The sequence below is a fragment of the Ischnura elegans genome, chromosome 1 (assembly GCF_921293095.1).
Source record: "Ischnura elegans chromosome 1, ioIscEleg1.1, whole genome shotgun sequence".
NCBI classification, from domain to species: Eukaryota; Metazoa; Arthropoda; class Insecta; order Odonata; family Coenagrionidae; genus Ischnura; species Ischnura elegans.
This window is the reverse complement of record NC_060246.1, coordinates 17,705,849-17,725,817: the sequence shown is the minus strand read 5'-3', so window position 1 is coordinate 17,725,817 and position 19,969 is coordinate 17,705,849. Positions and strand designations below refer to the sequence as shown.

General features: G+C 39.5%; 1 protein-coding gene across 1 annotated transcript in view; it reads left to right on the top strand.

Moving 5' to 3' along the window:
• Positions 1-15,208, top strand: part of LOC124155640 (extracellular serine/threonine protein CG31145) — a 532,953-nt gene extending 517,745 nt beyond the window's left edge. Inside the window, exon 8 of the mRNA XM_046529647.1 lies at positions 11,238-15,208. Within this exon, the coding sequence (XP_046385603.1) occupies positions 11,238-11,454 (217 nt within the window). The 3' untranslated portion in view covers positions 11,455-15,208. The remainder of the gene's footprint in view (positions 1-11,237) is intronic.
• The last annotated feature ends 4,761 nt before the right edge of the window (positions 15,209-19,969 follow it).

The window sequence follows — 19,969 nt, the reverse complement described above, 5'->3', positions numbered from 1 at the left end:
CCGTGATGCTGACTGCTAAATAAGCGTCGTCGTTCGTGGGCTTAGGCGATTGCAGCCGATATCGCCTGTGCATTCATTTTTCCAGGAATGGACTACCTACGCTTGTTCAGAGAACAATAGAAGCCCTTGGTAATCATAGAAGCATTCACGGATCCTCGAAATCCCAACGCAATCCGTCGGGCGGCATGTGAGCCAGTAATGGGAAAATAAAATCCCCTAAATCGCATCGTAATTCCTGATTTGGAGGTCCATTTCAATCTATAAAATAAGATGAAAACGGGAAAAAATACAAATGCACCTGACTTTAATGAATGCGGTTGGGTTGCAGGAGTGATTCCTTCAGTTATAAGAAAGAAAGAATATTGACTTCTCTGGGGGTTCGAGCCCTAGGCGTCAGTGTCAAACGTGGCAGGACGCGCACCTCAACACACTTGCCTACGCCGTTCAAGTGGGGACTCCAGAAGGCTGATACCGCGCCAAATCATTACTGATTATATAATTCTTGGATTATAGGTCGTATATAATGCAAAAAAGTTGTTGGCCAACGTTTCAGTTTATTTAAAACTATCATCAGGGCTATAAATGAAAACATGAGAACACATTAAAATACAATGATATACAATATTGTTACAAAATAAAGGTTACAAAAAAGTTTTTATAATAATATAATAGACAATAAGATTAGAATGTATATAGATTGTATAGTATGTAGAAAATATAATCATTAATTAAACGAGGTCAATATAAGAAGAAAAAGAAAATCTAATTATCAAATCATTGCTTGCATTTATCTCTCTAACCGGAGCCACAGGGGTGGAAAGCCGTCACTTTTTTTCTACATTTCCTGAATAGTTTCAGAAAGTGACGTCGGCATTTAGATACCGAACATCAGGCTCGCGATGTCTCCTTTCTAGTGATGATGCATCTGATTGAGCGACTGGCACGCCGAACCGTGTCCCTATTTTGCAACTTCAACGGAGGCTGATCTTTGACTCGGCGTGTCGCCTCGCCACGGCGGTGGCGCCTTCTTGTGTTGTTGTTTGCGTCCGGGTGTCCCTTTCGTGGATTGGCTGGGAACAGTTGAAGGTGCAGCGGCGTGTCATCCATAATTCATGCTGTGCTCTCATCTTCCATCGGCGGGTCCCTTCTCATATTCATAACCCTTTCTCTTAGCCTCGCCGAAACATCGCTATGCGAAGTGGTCGCTCCAGGGTTCGCTCGCGCATCGTTCTCAAGACAGACTTCTCGTCTCTCTAGTAGGCCAGTCGCTCAAAATATCCTGCCCTGTCATCAATTAGTTCATCCAGCTTCATCCTCGCCGATTTTCCTAGTCTCCGCTCTGTTATTTTGGCTTCTGTGCAGTAGTCCCTTAATGAACAGTTCTGATCCTCTCCAATCTGTTTTGAACTCGAGAGGAATTTGAGTCCACCATTGGCAATGGGTTGATTGTACAGCTAAAACGAATAACGGAAAACCCTTAACATGGATGAAATCTCAAATGCATCCATATGTTCAAACTAGGGTCCAATTTATTAACCATTTATTTTTCTGGGAAAGCCACCCATTCAAAATACAGCGTTTATATTCATTAAAACTCAAAATTCAAGTGTATAAATTCTATCGACTCTATGATGATGGGTACGTACAAATATAGCTTCAAAAAAGTATTTATGTATCATTTTCAAAATTTGCATTTCCTTTATGCCTGTTTCTAGTTGCTCTTGACCTGTTTTTTTATGTCTAAATATGAAATCTTGAAATTTACATCATTTATAAAAACTTATTTACAGATGAATCCTTCTCGGGTTTTCAGCCGGGTTAATTATGCCGTATAGTATCTCGAAACGTCGGCTTATACGACAGAATTCACCTGGCTGAAAATTCGCCGAGAAGAATTCGTCAATAGTACTCACCAGGAGAAATTAAAATCATTTATATTTACAGACGTTTGAGGAATTTATTTTCCATTTGAAAGACTTATTCTATAAAAAATTGAGAGATATAATACATAATAAAAAGGTAAACTATTATAAATTAATTTTTAAGTGCAAAAATATCCAATAAAGCATTTTTTTTTAATGTACATTTTTAAAAAATAAAGAAAATTGATTTACGCAAATTTTATGTATTAGTTTATATTGTTTGTTGGTTGCTCTGTTGTAGTGTTACATTTATATATTTTAATTTATTATTTATTAATTGATTTGATTGTTGTATATGTTCAATAAAGGCAACTTTTGTATTCGGTACCTCAGGCATCTCTTTTTTTTTGACGCTCTTTAGGACTACAGGACACCGGAACGATTTCGGTACGCTATTTTCTCAACTCCCTTGTTTGGGTGGTCTTGGCGGGCGGAGCGCAAGTGATAGACACGGGCGCATTTCATGTCCCCTCATCAAATATCCATCGGGAGCGTTCGTCGCGTGCCTTTGTCGCCCTCTGCTTTTTGCCTTTGCTCGCTGCGACGCGCCTCACTCGCGATCGCCGCGCTGCCAAGCGGGGACGCGCTCAATTATTCCACCAGCGCCTTCTTTGCGCTACTGTCGGAGTTCGCGGCGATTTTTTTTTCACCGTTTTAAGCATAAAGCGCATTTTTAACTTTTTAAATTGAAATCACGGATGCAGAAAATCATAGAGCTGAGAGCCTCCATTTCATTTTTATTAATTTCTCCAAATGTGCCAGGTATTTTCAAGCTGAACGCCCGGGTAGTGTCAAAGTACGCGGTGGCAATAGAAATATTAAAAAATTTCGATGATTCTAATTGAAAGAATGAAATTTAAAACATATATGACTGCTAAATTTTTCAACAGTGATTATTATGTATACATCTAATGATAATGTTCGAATAAGATAATTTATTCGGAGACACGAAATGTATGAGAATATTCAGTATTCAAATTAAATTTACACCGACTTCAAATTTTCTAATTGTCTTTTTGAAGTTATCGAATTTGTTTTGTAGAAACTAGTGCCCTACGCATTAATAATAATGATGAACGAAGCTGAAAATTTGTAATCCAAAGAAAGGACCAATTTTCTTATTTTAAAGGATGCTTTCTCATATTAATAATATTCCTGTGAAACCTTGGAATATGATGGAAAAGGAATTTTCTGAAAGTAATTGTCGATAAGAAAATATTTTTTTGCGCTCACAGTCGATAGATTCGGACACTATCAATAGTCCAATTCAAGTTATGGTTAAATTAGGTGAAATGGAAGTAGTTTCATTTTTTTGGCAAAGCAACAAATGTCCAAAGAATTTATTTGAATTTTTAGCGTGTGGAGTTGAAATTTTCAAATTCAAAAATTTAACCTCAACGATGATTTCAAATATTTTTATTCCTAGGTGGTGAAGCTCAAGGAGACCACAGAATTCAGTATGAATTTATTGGGAGAAGTATTTGCCGTTCTGATGAAGTAGTATTTGAGGTTAGCCGAGAAAAAAATTCAAGCTTAAAACTTCCAGCAGTTCATTTATTTCTAATCTGAAATCGTACATATTTTATGTGCATGACTAACTAAGGTAACTGTTCTGCGGAAGATGTCTCCAGATGGTGTATAGGATTTATAGGTGTAATAAGTTGAAAAATTAGAACTCAAAATAGCACAGCAGTTTAAATATTGTGGCAGAGAGTGAAATACTTCGTAATCTCTCATTATTATTGTCGGAAGATAGTTGTTAAAAGATAAATTCATAAAAACCTGAGCTGTTGTGATAATAATTTCAAAAATTCACTTTTAAGTTTACAAATGGGTCAGTTTATTTCGTTTAATTCACATAACTCTAAATAACATTTTAGAGCACTTACTTTCCAGAGGCTTTCAAATTTGAATTACAACTTTTTAATTTCGCCCGGCAAAAAATCATGGCACTTATGGCATCAAAAACGGTACTTACTTCTTAATGAAATATATTTATAGTTTTCTGATGCATGGGAAAATATTACCAAATTTACGAAATAATTAACTAATATTATCGGCATGGGAAACCCGCTTGCCAATCGAGCACTATTTTATTGGAAATAAATGCAATATGATATTTCCAGCTTAAGGTAGTATTATATTGTTCCTGGATTTTTCACCACGCTTGCGTTATTTATTAATGTGCCATACACTTGAATTTTAGGGAGAACATTATAAAACATATTATTCATTTAGCAATAACTCCCTTTTATTTTTCATTGTGTAGTTTTCACATTTCATTTAAGTATTTCCATCAATTCCAGGGTTAATTAATGAGATTTCTAAGTTAATTTTATAATTGACTTCGTCAATATTTGCTGGGATATATCAAATAAAGATACATTCGTCCAATTTGAAAATCATTGAAAACACCATCAATAGAGCCGACGTTAGCTTCTATCGATGAAAGAATACTTTTTTTTGGAGCGAAAGGAAGGTATTTATCTAATTCACATCTTAACGCGACTTTCCTATGTCGAGAAGACGTATTTCTTGGAAGACTGATTTTGAACCCCAATAGTTTTTTTTTACAAATTCATCAAAGTGTTTCTTAATAGCGTTAATGATTAACTTTTTGCTCAACTTCTCAATTTCTTTATTCGTTAAAAATAATTCATTAATTTGGTGTGACAAAATCAACTGGCAAATAAATGCCTGAATAAAAAAGTGCATCTTTCGTAGGGAGGGAGTTCAGCTAGCTCGCAACTCGCTCGTTATTATCTCCAGCATCGCTGTTTCATTGAAGGTTTCAAAACAAAGATTTCAAAACACCAGTATGATTTAAAATTACGATATAATATGCAAATGAAGAAAATTTTTTTTCTGCGATCCTTTCCCAGTAGTTAGATACGAAACACGGGAGTCTCTGCGACGGTGTTAATTGAAATCAATTGTGCAGGAGAGATGAGGTGACTCCAAGGCCAGAGAATCGCGCCTTTCCCTCTCGAAGTTGTCGTCACCGTCACAGTGGCGCTGATGTTGATTTCGGGATGCCGCCTCTTCTTCGCCTTCTTCTTGGCTGGCCATTCAATCATTCATGAATCCATCTCCGCCTGATGCTCCCCCGCCCTTAATGTTTCATGGCTTTTCGTGCTCCCCCCCGGCAACAGGCCCGCCATCTATCCTTCGCCCGACGAACTGCTGCACTCAAGCGAAGAGTACCCTCTCTATAGAGCCGTTCCCCGGAAGTAAACACGCTGCCGACCGCATGCTGCTCGCTACTTGCATGGAGTCACACGTCTGAGGTGAAAAAGGAAAATAGTCGAGGCTTTGGCATTATTGGTGCTGATATTCGTTCAAAGAAATCTTATTCTAAAGGAAAATAATTCAAGAGAAGTTTCAGTAAGCATGGATATCTGAACGTTTTTGCATTCTCCCTAGATTACAATAGATTGAATTGGTTGAAATAAATTGTCTGTGACATGGTGGACGACATTAGGCCAGCGCCGAAATGTGATCGAGACCCTCAGTGTGGAAGCGTCGACATGGATTAGAATAACTAAGCAAACTTCTCTACGGAGCTGTTCCAAAGTTACTCAATTACGAAAAAATAGATCATTGATAAAGAATTTCAAGGGCACTTTTTCCGCGTTAAATTAGGGCTTAATATTGATTATCTGTGAAAACAACCAAAGCCATCATTTATGATTCTGTTATATTTCTTTTGGCTTTTCCTTTGAAGTAAGGAATTTTAAGTAAGAATTGACAAATTCAAATATTGAAAAGTGATCATTTGTTTTGTAATAGGTGTGTTCCTGGTATGTTATAAGAATGGCCATTGGAAGAATATCTACAAAATCAATTTTTGAAGTATCATAACTAAAGAAAACTTTCAGCCTCTTTGCCTCAAACTTATCATCCCTTCATCATCACTGGTCAACAATCCTAGGATTGGTTTGACGCAGCTCTCCACTCAGTTCTCCTATCAGCTAATCTTTTCACTCCTACGTATTTCTTCTCTTTCACATCTTTCTTTACTTGTTCCATATATTTTGTTCGAGGTCTTCCTTTTCCAATCTTGCCTTCCACCTGTCCTTCGACGATTGTCTTCATCAGGCCATCATGTCTCAAGATGTGGCCTATAAGGTTGTTCCGTCTTCTTATTAAGGTTTTCATGAGGCTTCTCTTCTCTCCTACCCTTCTTAGGACTTCCTCGTTACTAACTCGGTCGATCCATTTGATTTTCATCATTCTTCTGTAGCACCACATTTCAAAGGCCTCTATCCTTGCTTTCTCCGCTGCGGTCATTGTCCATGCCTCACTTCCGTATAGGAGCATACTCCAGATGTAGGTTCTTATAAATTGTTTTTTTACATCCATATTTAAGTTTCCCGCTGTAAGCAGGTCCCTCTTATGGTGGAATGCTCTCTTCGCCTGGGCTATTCTGCTGATAATTTCTTTCTTGCTTCCCCCGTCACTAGTTATCTTGCTTCCCAAATAACAGAATTCATCCACTTCTATCAGTTTTTGCCTCCCTATTTTAATGTTGGTCTTGACTTCTTCTCTTCTGCTGCATACTAAGATCTTGGTTTTCTTCGTGGTTATTTTCAGTTGATATCTACTCATTACCCTACCCATATTAACCAGAATATTTTTCAAATCCTTCTCTGTTTCTGCTATAACGGCTATGTCATCGGCAAATCTTAGCATGCTTATTTTTTCTCCATGGATATTCACTCCCAATGCCTTTTCTTTGATTTCCTTAATGGCTTTTTCAATGTAAACGTTGAAAATTACGGGTGACAATGTACAGCCTTGTCGCACTCCTTTCTTAATTCTTGCTTCTTCACAGCTGGGCCCTGATTTTATCACGGCTACTTGGTTTTTGTATAAACTGTGGATAATTCTTCTGTCATTATAAAGAACCCCAATTTCCTTTAGGATTCCAAGCATCTTTGATGCATGTGTAGTAAGGCTTATGGTCCTAAAATCTTTCGCACTTCTCCGCTCGTTTCTTCTTAGGAATAGGAATTATAATGTTCCTCTCGAAATCCTTTGGTATCTCACCTGTCGTATACATTTCACTAATGATTTTGTATAGCTGGTTCAACGTCTTCTCTCCTGAATTTTTGATTAGTTCTGCAGGAATATCATCAATGCCAGACGCTTTATTTATCCTGAGGTCTCTTACAGCCGCATCAAATTCCGATCTTAAAATTGGGGCTCCCATGTCATCGGCATCCACTTCCCTCTCGTTTTCGATAGCATTCGTTCTGAGGCGACTTCCTTTGTACAAATCTTCCAGATATTCCTTCCATCTCTTCCCTTTTTCTTCGTTTTCAATCAATAGTTCTCCGTTTTTGTCCCTAAGGGTATTACATCTTACGCCCCTTTCCTTAAAGTGGTTCCTCACTATCCTATAAGCGGCCTCTACTTTTCCATTTTTAAGATTGTTTTGCACGTCTTCGCAAATGCTTTTCATCCACGTTTCTCTAGCCTTCCGCGCTTTACGACATATTTCGTTCCTTATTCTCTTGTAACGATTCTGTCCTTCCTCTGTTTTCGCAGCCTTGTATTTTCTTCTTTCTTCAATGAGATCTAATACTTCCTGCGTGATCCATGGTTTTTTCATAACGACTCTTCTTTTACCAAGAACTTCCTCAGCTGCCGCCTGCAGACCACTTCTAATGGTTTTCCAACACTCTTCCATTGGTTTGTTGGTCGGATCCTCCCCTATTTTATTTTCTACAGCCTCTTTAAAAGCCAGTTGATGCTGAACCTCCCTCAATTTTTCAACCTGCCATATGTTTTTCACGGCTTTCTTCAACTTTTTAAATTTAAGGTGGCATTTCATCATAACTAAATTATGGTCACTATCGATATCTGCCCCTGGATAGCTTTTGCAGTCCTTCACCTGGTTCCTGAATCTTTGTTTCACTAGAATGTAGTCGATTTGGAATCTTCTACGGTCTCCTGGCATCTTCCACGTGTATCTTCTTCGCAGGGGATTTTTGAATAAAGTGTTGGCAACCACAAGCCTGTGCCTCGTGCAGAATTCAAGTAGCCTTTCTCCTCTTTCATTTCGGTTACCCAACCCATATTTCCCAGTTATTATTCCGTCTTGACCTTCGCCGACGACAGCGTTCCAGTCCCCTTAATTAATAAGATTTTCTTCCCCTCTTACCTGCTTGATAACTTCCGCTATATCTTGGTAGACATCTTCTACTTCTTCGTCTTCATAATCTGACGTAGGCATGTAAACCTGTACCACTACAGTAGCTACGGGTTTAGTATCTATCTTCACCATTACTATCCTTTCATTAAACTGCAGGTAGCTTTTAACACGCATCCCGGCGCTCTTTCTAAGCATTATGCCTACTCCAGCATTACCATTTAGCGATCCCGTGTGTATCATTCTGTAGCTTCCACTCCAAAAGTCTCCATCCTGGGGCCACTTCATTTCGCTGATGCCTAATACATCGAGGTTCATTCTTCGCATCTCCACCTTCAAGTTCTCTAGCTTACCGCAGGTACGAAGTGATCTGACGTTCCATGTTCCTATCCGTAACATTCTATCTCGTTTGACCGATGTACCCTCTCGAGTAGTCCCCGCCCGGAGATCCGAATGGGGGACTAGTTTACCTCCGGAATATTTTACCCGAGAGAATTCCATCATGTCATTATATAAATTGAGTGGAGTAGCTGTGATTCCTCGGGATGATAATGTGGTGGTTTCCCCTTGCCTTCCACATCGCAGTACTACACCCGTTAAAGTAAATGTTACCACGCCCGTAGTGGAATGTGTGTCGCTGTACCGACCAGTATGGTCTCCACCTTCGCACATGTGAAGAAGAGCTGCTGCCCTCCCCCCCGGGTGATGAGAGGCATAATTATTGGCGGCCCCCAGTCGCCAAGTCACGGTATCTTCACAGGTTTTGGTATCTCTTAAATGGCCTACCTTACCCAAGGGTAGCCCAATACCCCCTCAGAATACCGCCGCTTTTTGTCCACGACTGCTTATTCGACGAGAGAACTCGCTTATCTCGCAGCTAACCTCTATATCTAAAGGTCGACCCACCATCCGCAACCCGGTGGACGCACTCGGTGGCTTTAAGCTCAGCCGCGAGTATCATCCCTTATTCTTTTTAAAATGCAATGAACCTAAATGCTTGAAGGTTGGTCATTATTTATAATCCAGTTCTTTGGAGCAAGATATTTTTTTTAAGATTTCCGACAGAAGTTAGTAAGGAAAAGCCTAACTTCTCCTCAAATATTTTAGAACCTCTTCAACATGAGATTTCCCTCAAGGTCGAGACGGGTACATTTCCTTGATAAGTACTCGTTGAAAGTAGAATTCTAGAACAAAAATCATTGCTTGATACAAAGTTCTACGTTGAATCTTATGAAGCCGAATCTTGAAGCGAAGAAGCCGGTTCCTCGGCTGCAATATGCGAAGTTCTGACGCTCGTGGTCAGCAAAATTGGGATCGGGGTGATTTGCGCAGTACGAATAGTCGCGGGCAAGGCAATTTTGCGGACGGCCGTTCTTATCTAGCGGAATAGAAAATTTTGAGGAGTAGGTACGGATGAGCCAGTCGGCTTTGAGAGTCAATCGAAAAACCAGTTTCGGAGATACAATTTTCCAGCTTCAAATTGGCTTTCGGAGCTTGGAAAATTTGATTTACGGTAATTATGGTCAGCAGTCAACAGGCGGCAATAACTAGTGTTCCTTTCATAGCCCCTAGGAATGTGTGCTGCTTTTATAACATCAAATCAGAGGCCAATTTTCCATTGACTCTCCGAAGTATAGTTCATTCATCGTTTCTCCGGTTTCTGCCTCTTCCGCAGCTAATAAATCCGTGAGTAAAATGCATCCTAAATAAAAAAAAAACTTCATGTCCTTCCCTTAAATTTACTTTTTCTTTTACTGGTTGACGGCTGAAGTTTCAACAAAATTATGTCCATGGCGGAATACTGTCTAGATGAGAAGTACACAATTAATTCCACTAGAGTTACACGAATTCCTCTACAATAGGCGTGTGAAAATTTATATTTGCCTACTTTTTGGTACTCTTTGCCAAGTTGTCATTTGGGAAAATACATGAATTTGATGAAGGTTTCGTGGCAAATAAAGATTAAGATTAACACTATGGATGTTAGTCATATAAATCCCTGGGAAACGTTTTTGAAACTTCTTACGACAATGCCTTATCGCATGCATTATTATATGATTATCGTGTAGTCCTTTTTAGAAAGTTGAGCCTCTAAAAATGTTTTCAGGCCATCTATAAACATAATTATTATATATATTATCTATAAACAGAATTATCCCTTCTTATATAAAAAATTATTTTCAGTGCCCTAGTTTTTACAATGGACTCTTAATGTTGATTTACGTTGATCAATTAAATTGGTGTTAATGATACCTTTGTCGTACTGTATTGATTTTTGCTAAAAGTGTTCCGCTTCGTTGAATTAACCTACCTCATATGGATTCCAAATACTTGTTGTGTACTCCTAGTTTTGATCTTAAGAGGAAAAAGAAACCCGTTTCTGCTACATCGTCGTCGCATTTCCCAAGCATTTCCATTGTCTAGTAAAATCGTAGACAAAAAAATTAGATACATTCAAGGATGAAAACATTAATTGCATCTAAGTGCATGGTGAAATAGGGAATAACGGACAAGGAACAGATGACAATCTACAGAAATAGTTGTAGAAAGTGTGAAAAGAGTAATATGCATTTGAGGGTAAAAGGTAAGGGTTTTGAGTAATATTAACCTTTCAATTCTCTGGCTACAGCAAATTCGGTTTCGCCAGTGTTGGATCGCGTCGCCCCCATGACGTTGTTGATATTTACCCCTCCTGTTCGCTCTCCCTCCCTCCCCTAACCTTGCCCTTGAAGGCGTTGTCAATCTCTCATCGTGGCAACGTCTCCTGTCCTTTTTTCCTTCCTCTGTCCCGTCTTCCCGGTAATTGGGCGTTAAAGTCTCTGACTTGGTACCAGGATCGGTGTATCCTCGCGGGCCCAACTACGGCATCCTATTACAATGTCTGTTGGCACAACTGCAGCTCTCTCTTGACCCTTTCAAACCTAGAGCTACTTATGGGAGAGTTAAAATGTCAAGATTTTTCATCATGAAAACTTGAAAATTTTGCACTCAATCATACATATCGTGGTAGCTAAATTATTAGTCATTATAATTAACACCACAAAATAATGTGTAGTTTAGATATTTCCTGAATGGAGCAGATCATTTATACATATTTGATGTTGCTCAGAAGCGACATGGGGTTATAATGGGTCAATCTCTCTCTTTCTCTCTCTTCGCAGGTTCCACAACGGTGGTGTGGCGCGTGAGCGGCTGAGCGACTTGATGCGTGCTTCCATGTCCTCGGACCCCGTGAACCCCGTCCTGTGGGAGCCGCACCTCCAGGCGCTCGACCGGCGAGTCGCCACCATCCTGGGCGCCGTGCGGCAGTGCGTCAGGCGCGGCTCTGCGTCCACGCACCTCGACGAAGACAGGGATGCCGCGCTCGAGGTTTCATAGTGCCCCCCACACCCATGCCAAAGTCGACTTGCTCCTTTTTGACCATCTCGTCCCGCGAACGTACTCAAATATGTCAATTACGTGCTTTTTCGTCGTTGGTGGTGTCCAGCCCGCCGTGCTTCCCGACTGGTTTCGGAGCGCGTTAACGAATCTCGCGAGGCGGTCGAAATCGAATCGAGGTCGTGGCCGTCGCAGGCGACAACTTGAGAGGGTTGAACAATCTTTCGTGACGCAGTCCATTTCTATTGGACATAAAAATTCCTATGGAAACTATGTGCAGTTCTAGCAAGCAATATTTTTGCCTTCTGTGTCTCTCTTTTTCGTCTCGTGCGCTTCACATTGCACATTTGTCTCCTTGAACATCAAGGAGAGAAGGTCCCGGCCGTTTCGCAGCTGCTTAACCCTTTGGCAGTAAGCCACTACTACAGCCTGGAGTCCTTCCAAGCTGAAGAAACAGACATTACTTTTTTAATACAGGGGGATGTCGCGGGGAATATTTTCGAAACGACTGAGGAACTGCAGACGAATGGCTAACTTGGACTTAACGCCCGTTAGCCTTCTTTTTTCTTTTGTGTATTCTCGCTCTCATCAATCGCGGTAGTTTCCTGTGATTTTCCAAAATGGCGAAGCAATGAGTTGAAAGACACCTCAGTCCAAAAAATCTTCGAAGTGAATCCAACTGTAAGGGTAACTTGAGAGTCGTTTTTAGATTTCCTTGCAGTCCTTTGTAGAGTCAAAATTGTAACTCGCCTTTCTTAGAATGTTCTTGCCGGGGTCCCTATTGTGCCTTTTAGTCCTTTCCGATCTTAAACGCCTCGAGTTCTCTCGATAACAATCGACAAAATTAATCGGTATCGAAGCAAAAAAAGCGACCTCTCCGCCTTAGACCTCACCCCTGAATGCTATTGCTGACCGCCTCATCCTTGTGGAGCAATTTTGCGCTTTGATCAGCTCGCTTATATATCATATCAAGCATTTGAAATCAAAGAGAAAAACCTTCTGCGGATCATTTGTAAATAATGGAAGTAACGCCTTAATTGGTCTCTGGAGGTGAAGAAAGAGTTTCGGGACTAAATTTTTACTGTCGCTGGAGGTCAAGAGTCCCTAATAGTTCTCGGAGGGAAACGTTTTTGCGACACCACATTTGGCGTCTGATGACCCCAAAGTCGCGACGAATGAAGGCGACGCTAGAGTCATGAGAAAAAAGCCACAACCTCGAACGCGCCCACCTTGTACGAAAAGTATATCAATTAAAGAGTGTATTATCTTATCCATTGCTACCAATTTTGGCAAGTGAAGGAATATGGTGCACGCCAACTTGAACAGTCACAAAAGTATCGATTGCAGAGGAATCGATGTCGTGGGTCGCGTTTTAGTCGATCACGGGAAGCAATCGACTTTGGCATGGTCCCTCGCCGGCCATCTTGTCTCGCAGTGAACGACCCATCGATATGGGGCGTTCGAGTTACCACTCGCGGCCAAAGAATTGATGATGCCCGTTGAAAGGGCATTCATGTCGTGTCACCCTTTTCTCCCCATTTTTATCCCAAAGTTCTTATTTATTTTTGTCGATTTAATTGGTATATCATGCGGATGATGTGTTCATGTATTCGGTTGAAGATCTCGGTATTGTGATATCCGTGCCGAAACAGAATATGTATTTGGTTTTTACTAAGAGTGTGTACTTGGAGATCTGGAGTAGTGGTTTAAACTCGGTTAGAGCTGGGCCGATCATCGGAAATAAGGTTCGCTTGTGAACCGCTGGTCTTCTTTGTTTCTTTTAACCCAGCTCATTACTTTTGCTCTATTTTTTTGTTATTTCTTTTCTTTTGCAATGGTCTCAAATATTGTTGCAATCTAATCAGTGATACTAGCCATACCAAAATATTTTATCAAGCGACAAAGGAGTGCTGCTTCTGATGCCTCTAGTCGTTTTCATTGGAAGGAGCGAATCAAATTCGTTTTAATTATTTACAAATTTAATGAATTTCATACGGTTGTAAATTCGTGAATGCTTGAGATTTTTAAATTGGTTTCTGGGGTGTGCGCGTTATTTTTGGGTTATTAGTCTAGTTTACTTACTTGTACGGTTTTTAATGAGTTTCATCGGGAATAAAGACTGATCGCAAATCCGCGATTACACTGCAGCTCAAAATGGGAATATTCAGGGAATGGAACCATGTCGCTGAACTGGCGCTAAGTTACTCGCTTAGAGACTCACGTCTCCACGGTGACACTTATCATTTTGATGATGAAAAAAGACATCGTCGTCATTTGAAATTCATTACTAAGTGTATGAATTGAAGCATGTTTGATTCATGCGCTAAGAGACGTGAAAATAGCTCTAAATTTGTTTGCGCCGTTGGGCCGGAATAATTTGTTAAAAAAATGAAAAATCAAAAAAGACAGTGGACAGGCGGGCATCCCTTCTCGTGACAACGCGCTGAGAGTCTATTCTCGCTTGTTATATTACCTGCGTTGTCTCCCTAGTGACTTAACTGAGGTTGCGTTTCGTTGATATTCTCGTTAGAATGTTTGCTGGAAACAAACGTGAGGCACGAGGAACTGGCGACTTATAGTGGGAAAGAATAGGCTCGATTATCTGCAAGAGATGGTATTGAGTACATTCAGCCGCACTGAGCGCTCACTTTTACTTACTGAGCAGGTGAGAGCTCTGACGTCACGGCACTTAGAAGTCGCCATTTTGCCAAGCAAGTCTGCAGTGAGCGTAAAAACTCCAAGCTCACCCCCGATCACCACGGAGCAGAAGGAAATAAGACAAGTGAGAGTCGTGCTGCGCACTGATGCATTCGGTGCTCAATCATCGAGGCTGAGAGCGAGCAATGGCGTCATCGATAAATGACGTCACGATCAACTGATCACTGAGAAAAATGCGGCTGAATGCACTCATTGGCTGGCTGTGTCACATTCTCTTGTTTCTCGAATTCCACGTGCGCTCTCACGCTGGGCCATCTTCCGGCCTCCAGGAATGGCGGCCGTCGTCTCGTGACTGCAGCCAGCGCTCAGAATGTGACGCTTCTTGCAGTGCAGCCTCGTTTCTCGGATAGGCGTGTACGCTTCCTTTCCTCCGAATTGTTTCTGGGCCTTTCGGAGCGCGTATGAATTCTGGTTATTGATTGATGCTTCTGTATTGGGCGCTGTCTGTATTTTTTTGGGAAAGTATTTGAAGACGTAAAATTGGTGCTAAAAGCAGGGCCTGAAATCACTTATCTGATGCACTGGTGAACGAGTGCATGTAAAAAAAACGCAAAACATACAAATATATTTTTTCCAATGAGCTCTATTTTTAGGCACAAGTCTGTGAGAATGTGTAATTTTTATGTGTGTCTGGGGGAGTAATGTTATAAAAATATAACTTTGTTATGTGCTTCTGCGTAGTTGCATTTTTCAAGGACTAATTGATTCTCTGGGTGGAGGCAAAGGTTTTGTGTCCCATTTGAAAACAGAGAGAGATATTGGACGCACTGAAACTCAGTGATGCATGATCAGTGGCACCATTATATGCAGTGCTTTGTTGTTGTTCCAGAGGGTTGGCAAAAATTACTGGGAAATGGTTTCTTTCAATATATTGGCTTTACATGTGTGGTGAGTGAGTGTGAGTCATGCGATTCAGACATGAATACTTTGAAGTTATATAATGAACGTATTCGGTGTAAATTATGTACAGCCTTCATTTTATGAAGGAAGCTTTGTTTGTGAAGAGAAATAAAAGCTTTGACGTTTGTTGACCGATGCTACTTCTTCTAATTTCCATAGTTCATAGGTGGTAATCATAACATTCTTATTATTAATATATATTTAAAAACTTTTCCTATGCGGAAAATTCATTGAAAATGAGTTCACACACGCCATTGCTCAGCCTTGTGCTTATTTTAAAATGAAAACAAATTTGGCGGAGGCTGGTTTTCGGCTGAGAAGAGGTAATAAAATCTGGCTTGAATATTGGATTGTATTGGAATGGAAGTTATTCAAGTGTGAACACTCGGCCCACTGTTGTGCCTCCACCATTCGAAAAAATAATCAAACACAATAAGACCCAAAACATAAATGTATTCCAGCCGAAAAAAAGTGTCACTAGGAGACGGGAAATGAACAAACGAATCTGGTGTTAAGAAAATTAGGCGGATTGATGACCAAAAGGTATAGTGGAAAGACATGATTTACAATTTCAAAGACTAGAGGTAGAAATTTTAAATTAAGTGATTATGAGAGTCAACTAAATGAATAGTCACTCGGTAAATTTTCTTCTCTAACTTCTGCGATCGGACATCCTGGCAGGTAGGCAAACCTCTTGACACGCACAAAGGGAAAACATTACTCAAAGGATATACATAACACTTGCAAACCTTTTTGCTGGGTATGCGTTCACACGCCAGTGTTGGTCCACGCACTTGCGCAAACATAACGATCAATGTTGAGGAGGGGGTTGTGGATCGCTTTTTCCAATGTTTACTGCTCAGCGTCATCCGCTAATCGTCTTACTTCAATTTTGATACACGAGCGTGCTGCGCCCGCTCTCAGCGGGCTTCCCCCACTCTTTGCAATGCAGGTCCACAGAGGGATAGGCGCTTTTCTAATTTTAAAATGTAGAAAAAAAGGCAGGGTCTTATGCACAAATTTAATTGGAATGTTCATGAACAAATTGAGGTCAGAGGACCTCTTTAAACACAACATTGGAAGTAATTACACTATCCTCTGTTAAACGCACATGTTGACTCATTACGTATCAACAGGAGACTTGAACGTAGAATCAGCCGCATTTTGATAAAAGTTATTGAAAGAATGCGAGATATTGTTGCAAATGAACAAATGTATCAGTTTTTTGGCCGTTAACGTCAGGAATATTTACCGGTTTTTGTTTTTTTTTTGTTTTTTTTGTTTTTTTTATTATTTAAAAACCAATTTTAGAAAACAATAGCAATATTTAGGAAGTAAGGTATGCCGTCGCATGTTCTCTGATAAATTCTGTGCATTTTGGTACCTCATTTGTAGAGTTTGATTACGTATAAGTTGAGAAAAAGTTATCTATACAGAAGAAATAATATAGAAGATTGTGGAGGGAAGTTCCAAGTCTCCCATTTCTCTGGGTACTATCCCTCCCTAGCAATGCTGGGTGGCCTGCTATTTATAAATATTTACAGTGTGACATCTGAATCATTTGGTTCAGGCACCTCGAAAAACGCTCTCCTTGGGCCTTCACCACACACACTCATGGTTCCTATTTTGCTGCACTTTCAGAGGTCCCTCAAATAATAAAGCCTAGCAATGGCGAAATCATTTAATTAACACCTTAATTGACTCCCAACACTTTTATGTTTTACTTTTTGCGCTGCTTTGACGTGAATTGAACCAATTGTGATGACTGCTTGCAGTGGCGCAGCGAGGGGGGGTTTTAGGGGATAAACCCCCCCCAGAGCTCAGACAATTTTTTAAGTTTAATCTATTTTATTTATTAGGTTTAATATTACTTATAGAATAGTGAAAGTATTAATAAAATATTCCTCAGAAGGCCGTAAAACTCACCATTTTTAATCATTTATCTTAATTTTTTCCTGACGGAGGGCCCTTGTACCTCCCGCTTACCTTGGCAGGTATGCCATACCCACGGACACCCCAGTATTAGTTGTGCCTGAAACCCCCCCTATCCTTAATTCCTGGCTGCGCACCTGACTGCTTGGATAGAAATCTAAGCCCCAATAATACCGAATATATCTGATGGTTATAGAGTTAAAAAATATCTGTGAAAAAACACTGCAAGAAAGATAAAGGGCCTTAAATATATAGGCAATAAAATGAGTATAATTTAAAATTGTTATCAATGAAAAATCTTTGGAATTTTGAAACACTCCAAAAATCGAATCATAAAAAATGAAAACTCGCTGAAAAGTGGATAAAATAGATTGCTATAAAAAATTAATGAAATAATATTTAGATAAAACTACCAAAAGATGGATAAAATGGGAAGGTAATAAATGAGAAAATTAAGAAAAGTTCAATGTGGTTGAAAAATTGATTGGATGAAAAATGTTCATAAAAGTAACGTTTTGAATAAATTTTCCTCGAGGTAAAACTACAAAAATTTAGGAAAACTTCATAGGAAAGAAATATACTTGGAGAAGTGCCTAAGAATATTAAAAGAAGGTTAAACTTCTGAAAATTAGAACAATAGGAAGGTTGTGCACTCGAAGGAAATAGTTCGGAATTTAATTGAAATGAGATTGATGTAAGATATTCTAGGAAGTAAAACTACCAAAATCTTAAAAAAATAAAAGACTCAAGATACGATTGAGAATGATGCAAAATGGATTTGGATACAATATCTCATACAGGAAATACTAACAAGATATTTTAAATTGGTAGATGGTTAATAAACTTAAAGGCAAAGTAGAAAATTGATTTCATAATTCTCTCGAAAGTAAAAATGCACAAAAAATGAAACAAATTGAAAGCATTCCACTAGGGGTAATTATCAGGATTTTCAAGTGGTTAGTGTCCAAAAATGAAACAATGGGAGAAAAAATCAATTGGAAAAAATTGCCAGAGAGGCTAGAATATTATTTGAAAAAATTTAATCCAGAAAAGTAAAGCTACACAAAAATGGAAAAGGTAAAGATAATTCTGGAAATGATGGAAATAATTTGGATGAAAATGATTAGAGAGGACTTAGCCCAAGTGGAGAAATCAGAAGGCAACTCCCTCCAAGAAATGGTCATGAAGATTAGAACATTTCATTTGGAAAGAAAATATTTAGGAATATAAAAATACCCAAGAATGGAAATAAGTCATTCATAATTATACTCTAGGTGAAATGGCTTGGAATAAATTTGCTTGGTGGTGCTATAAATGTACTGAGGTATTCTCAGAATTGGATATGAAAGGGTCTCTACCTGATTGACTGGCAATAAAATTTTCTTTCCCTATATGTTTCATTTTTCAGTGAGTACATAATTGATAAGTTATTCCATGTTATAACATGTACTATATATATAAATTAGTCAAAATGATAGACATTGGATAGACATCTTTCAGTGTACTCTCTGGAATGTGGAAGTATGCAGCTTTCATTTGCAGCCATTCTCAGGGGATGAAAATTATTGATTTAGTCGCCACTGATTATACACGTATGGCAATGAGGCACCTCTTGTAATTGATGAGGGGGATAATCTCAGATATCCATGGCCTGGGTAATGAATGACCCATCCACATTGAAATACAACCCAGAACCTCTAAATAAACATTTGAGGACTTTCTCATAATATATGTAATAAAACTTCATTCAAGAATGACATTTATTTCCATTGCAGTAGAGGAGAAGTCATTTTGAAGGCACAATACAGTGTATTTTAGTTACTTTTTCATAATATTACTATGCAAATCTTAATAAGTCTATGTGTACTATAACTAGGAGCAGCTCATAACAGCAATTATCTCCTCATTTGGGGTATTTACCCAGGTGATAGATAAATGCAGTGACCATGGTGGCTTTTAGCAGGTTACTGCTGACTGAAGGGTCCGAGGTTAAGATCATGATGAAGTCTTCAGATGACTTGACTTTGTTCTGCTCAAACTTCAATGCTATGCAATCACAATAGTTGTCAGGGTGGTCACCACTATAATTTACACATTTTAAAAGTGTGGAGCATCTTTATTGGCAAGCACATAGCAAGGGGAGCATTGGGGGTTTCTGCAACATCCAAAATTGTTTCCCTCATGGTAACTGCCTGTGATGCATCTGCTGGGAGACCACTGCCCATGGGCATGCAGATTCTCTGACACACCATTTTTCCGCATAATAACATTTCATTTTGCCTGTCGATAGCTAGTGATCAGGGGTGGACCCAGGATGTTTTTCTGGGGGGGGGTACAAGGGTCTGACAGGTCATCTCATATTTGAGATTAAAAATGAAATGCAAGAATTACAGTGGAAAATATTCTCTTTATTCTGATACTAAATTTATTAAATTAAATGATTGAGGCTCCACAATACACAAAATTAAATGAATGTGATGGTAACCGTATTAAAAATCTTGTCTATATAAGCGTCTGGGGGGGGGGGGGGGCATGCACCCCCTTGCCCCCCCCCCCTAAATCCACCTATGTTAGTGATGAATTTATCTTTCAATGCTATGCAAACAGAATACACTACAGATGACTTGTTTAAATACATAGATTTCTGATGCATGTGATTTTACAACAAAATATCAGCATAGGCAACCCTGGACACCACCCAAGCTTGTCACCCAAAGCAGTTTTCGGGCAATGTGCCTGCTTGGTGGGTACATTCAGTGTCACAGGTGGTGACACAATGGGAAAGAATGGAACGGAAGCTTTTACCATGTCCAAAACCCTTGACACTTTAGGCACTGCAGAATACCCTTAGGTTTTAGATGGAGAGTTGGGTGTATCTGCATGTATAGCAATACTAGTGGTTGATGTAACCGGACTTGGAGGAACTCTTGCAGCAGGATGATTTGGTACCTTGGCACGTAGAACC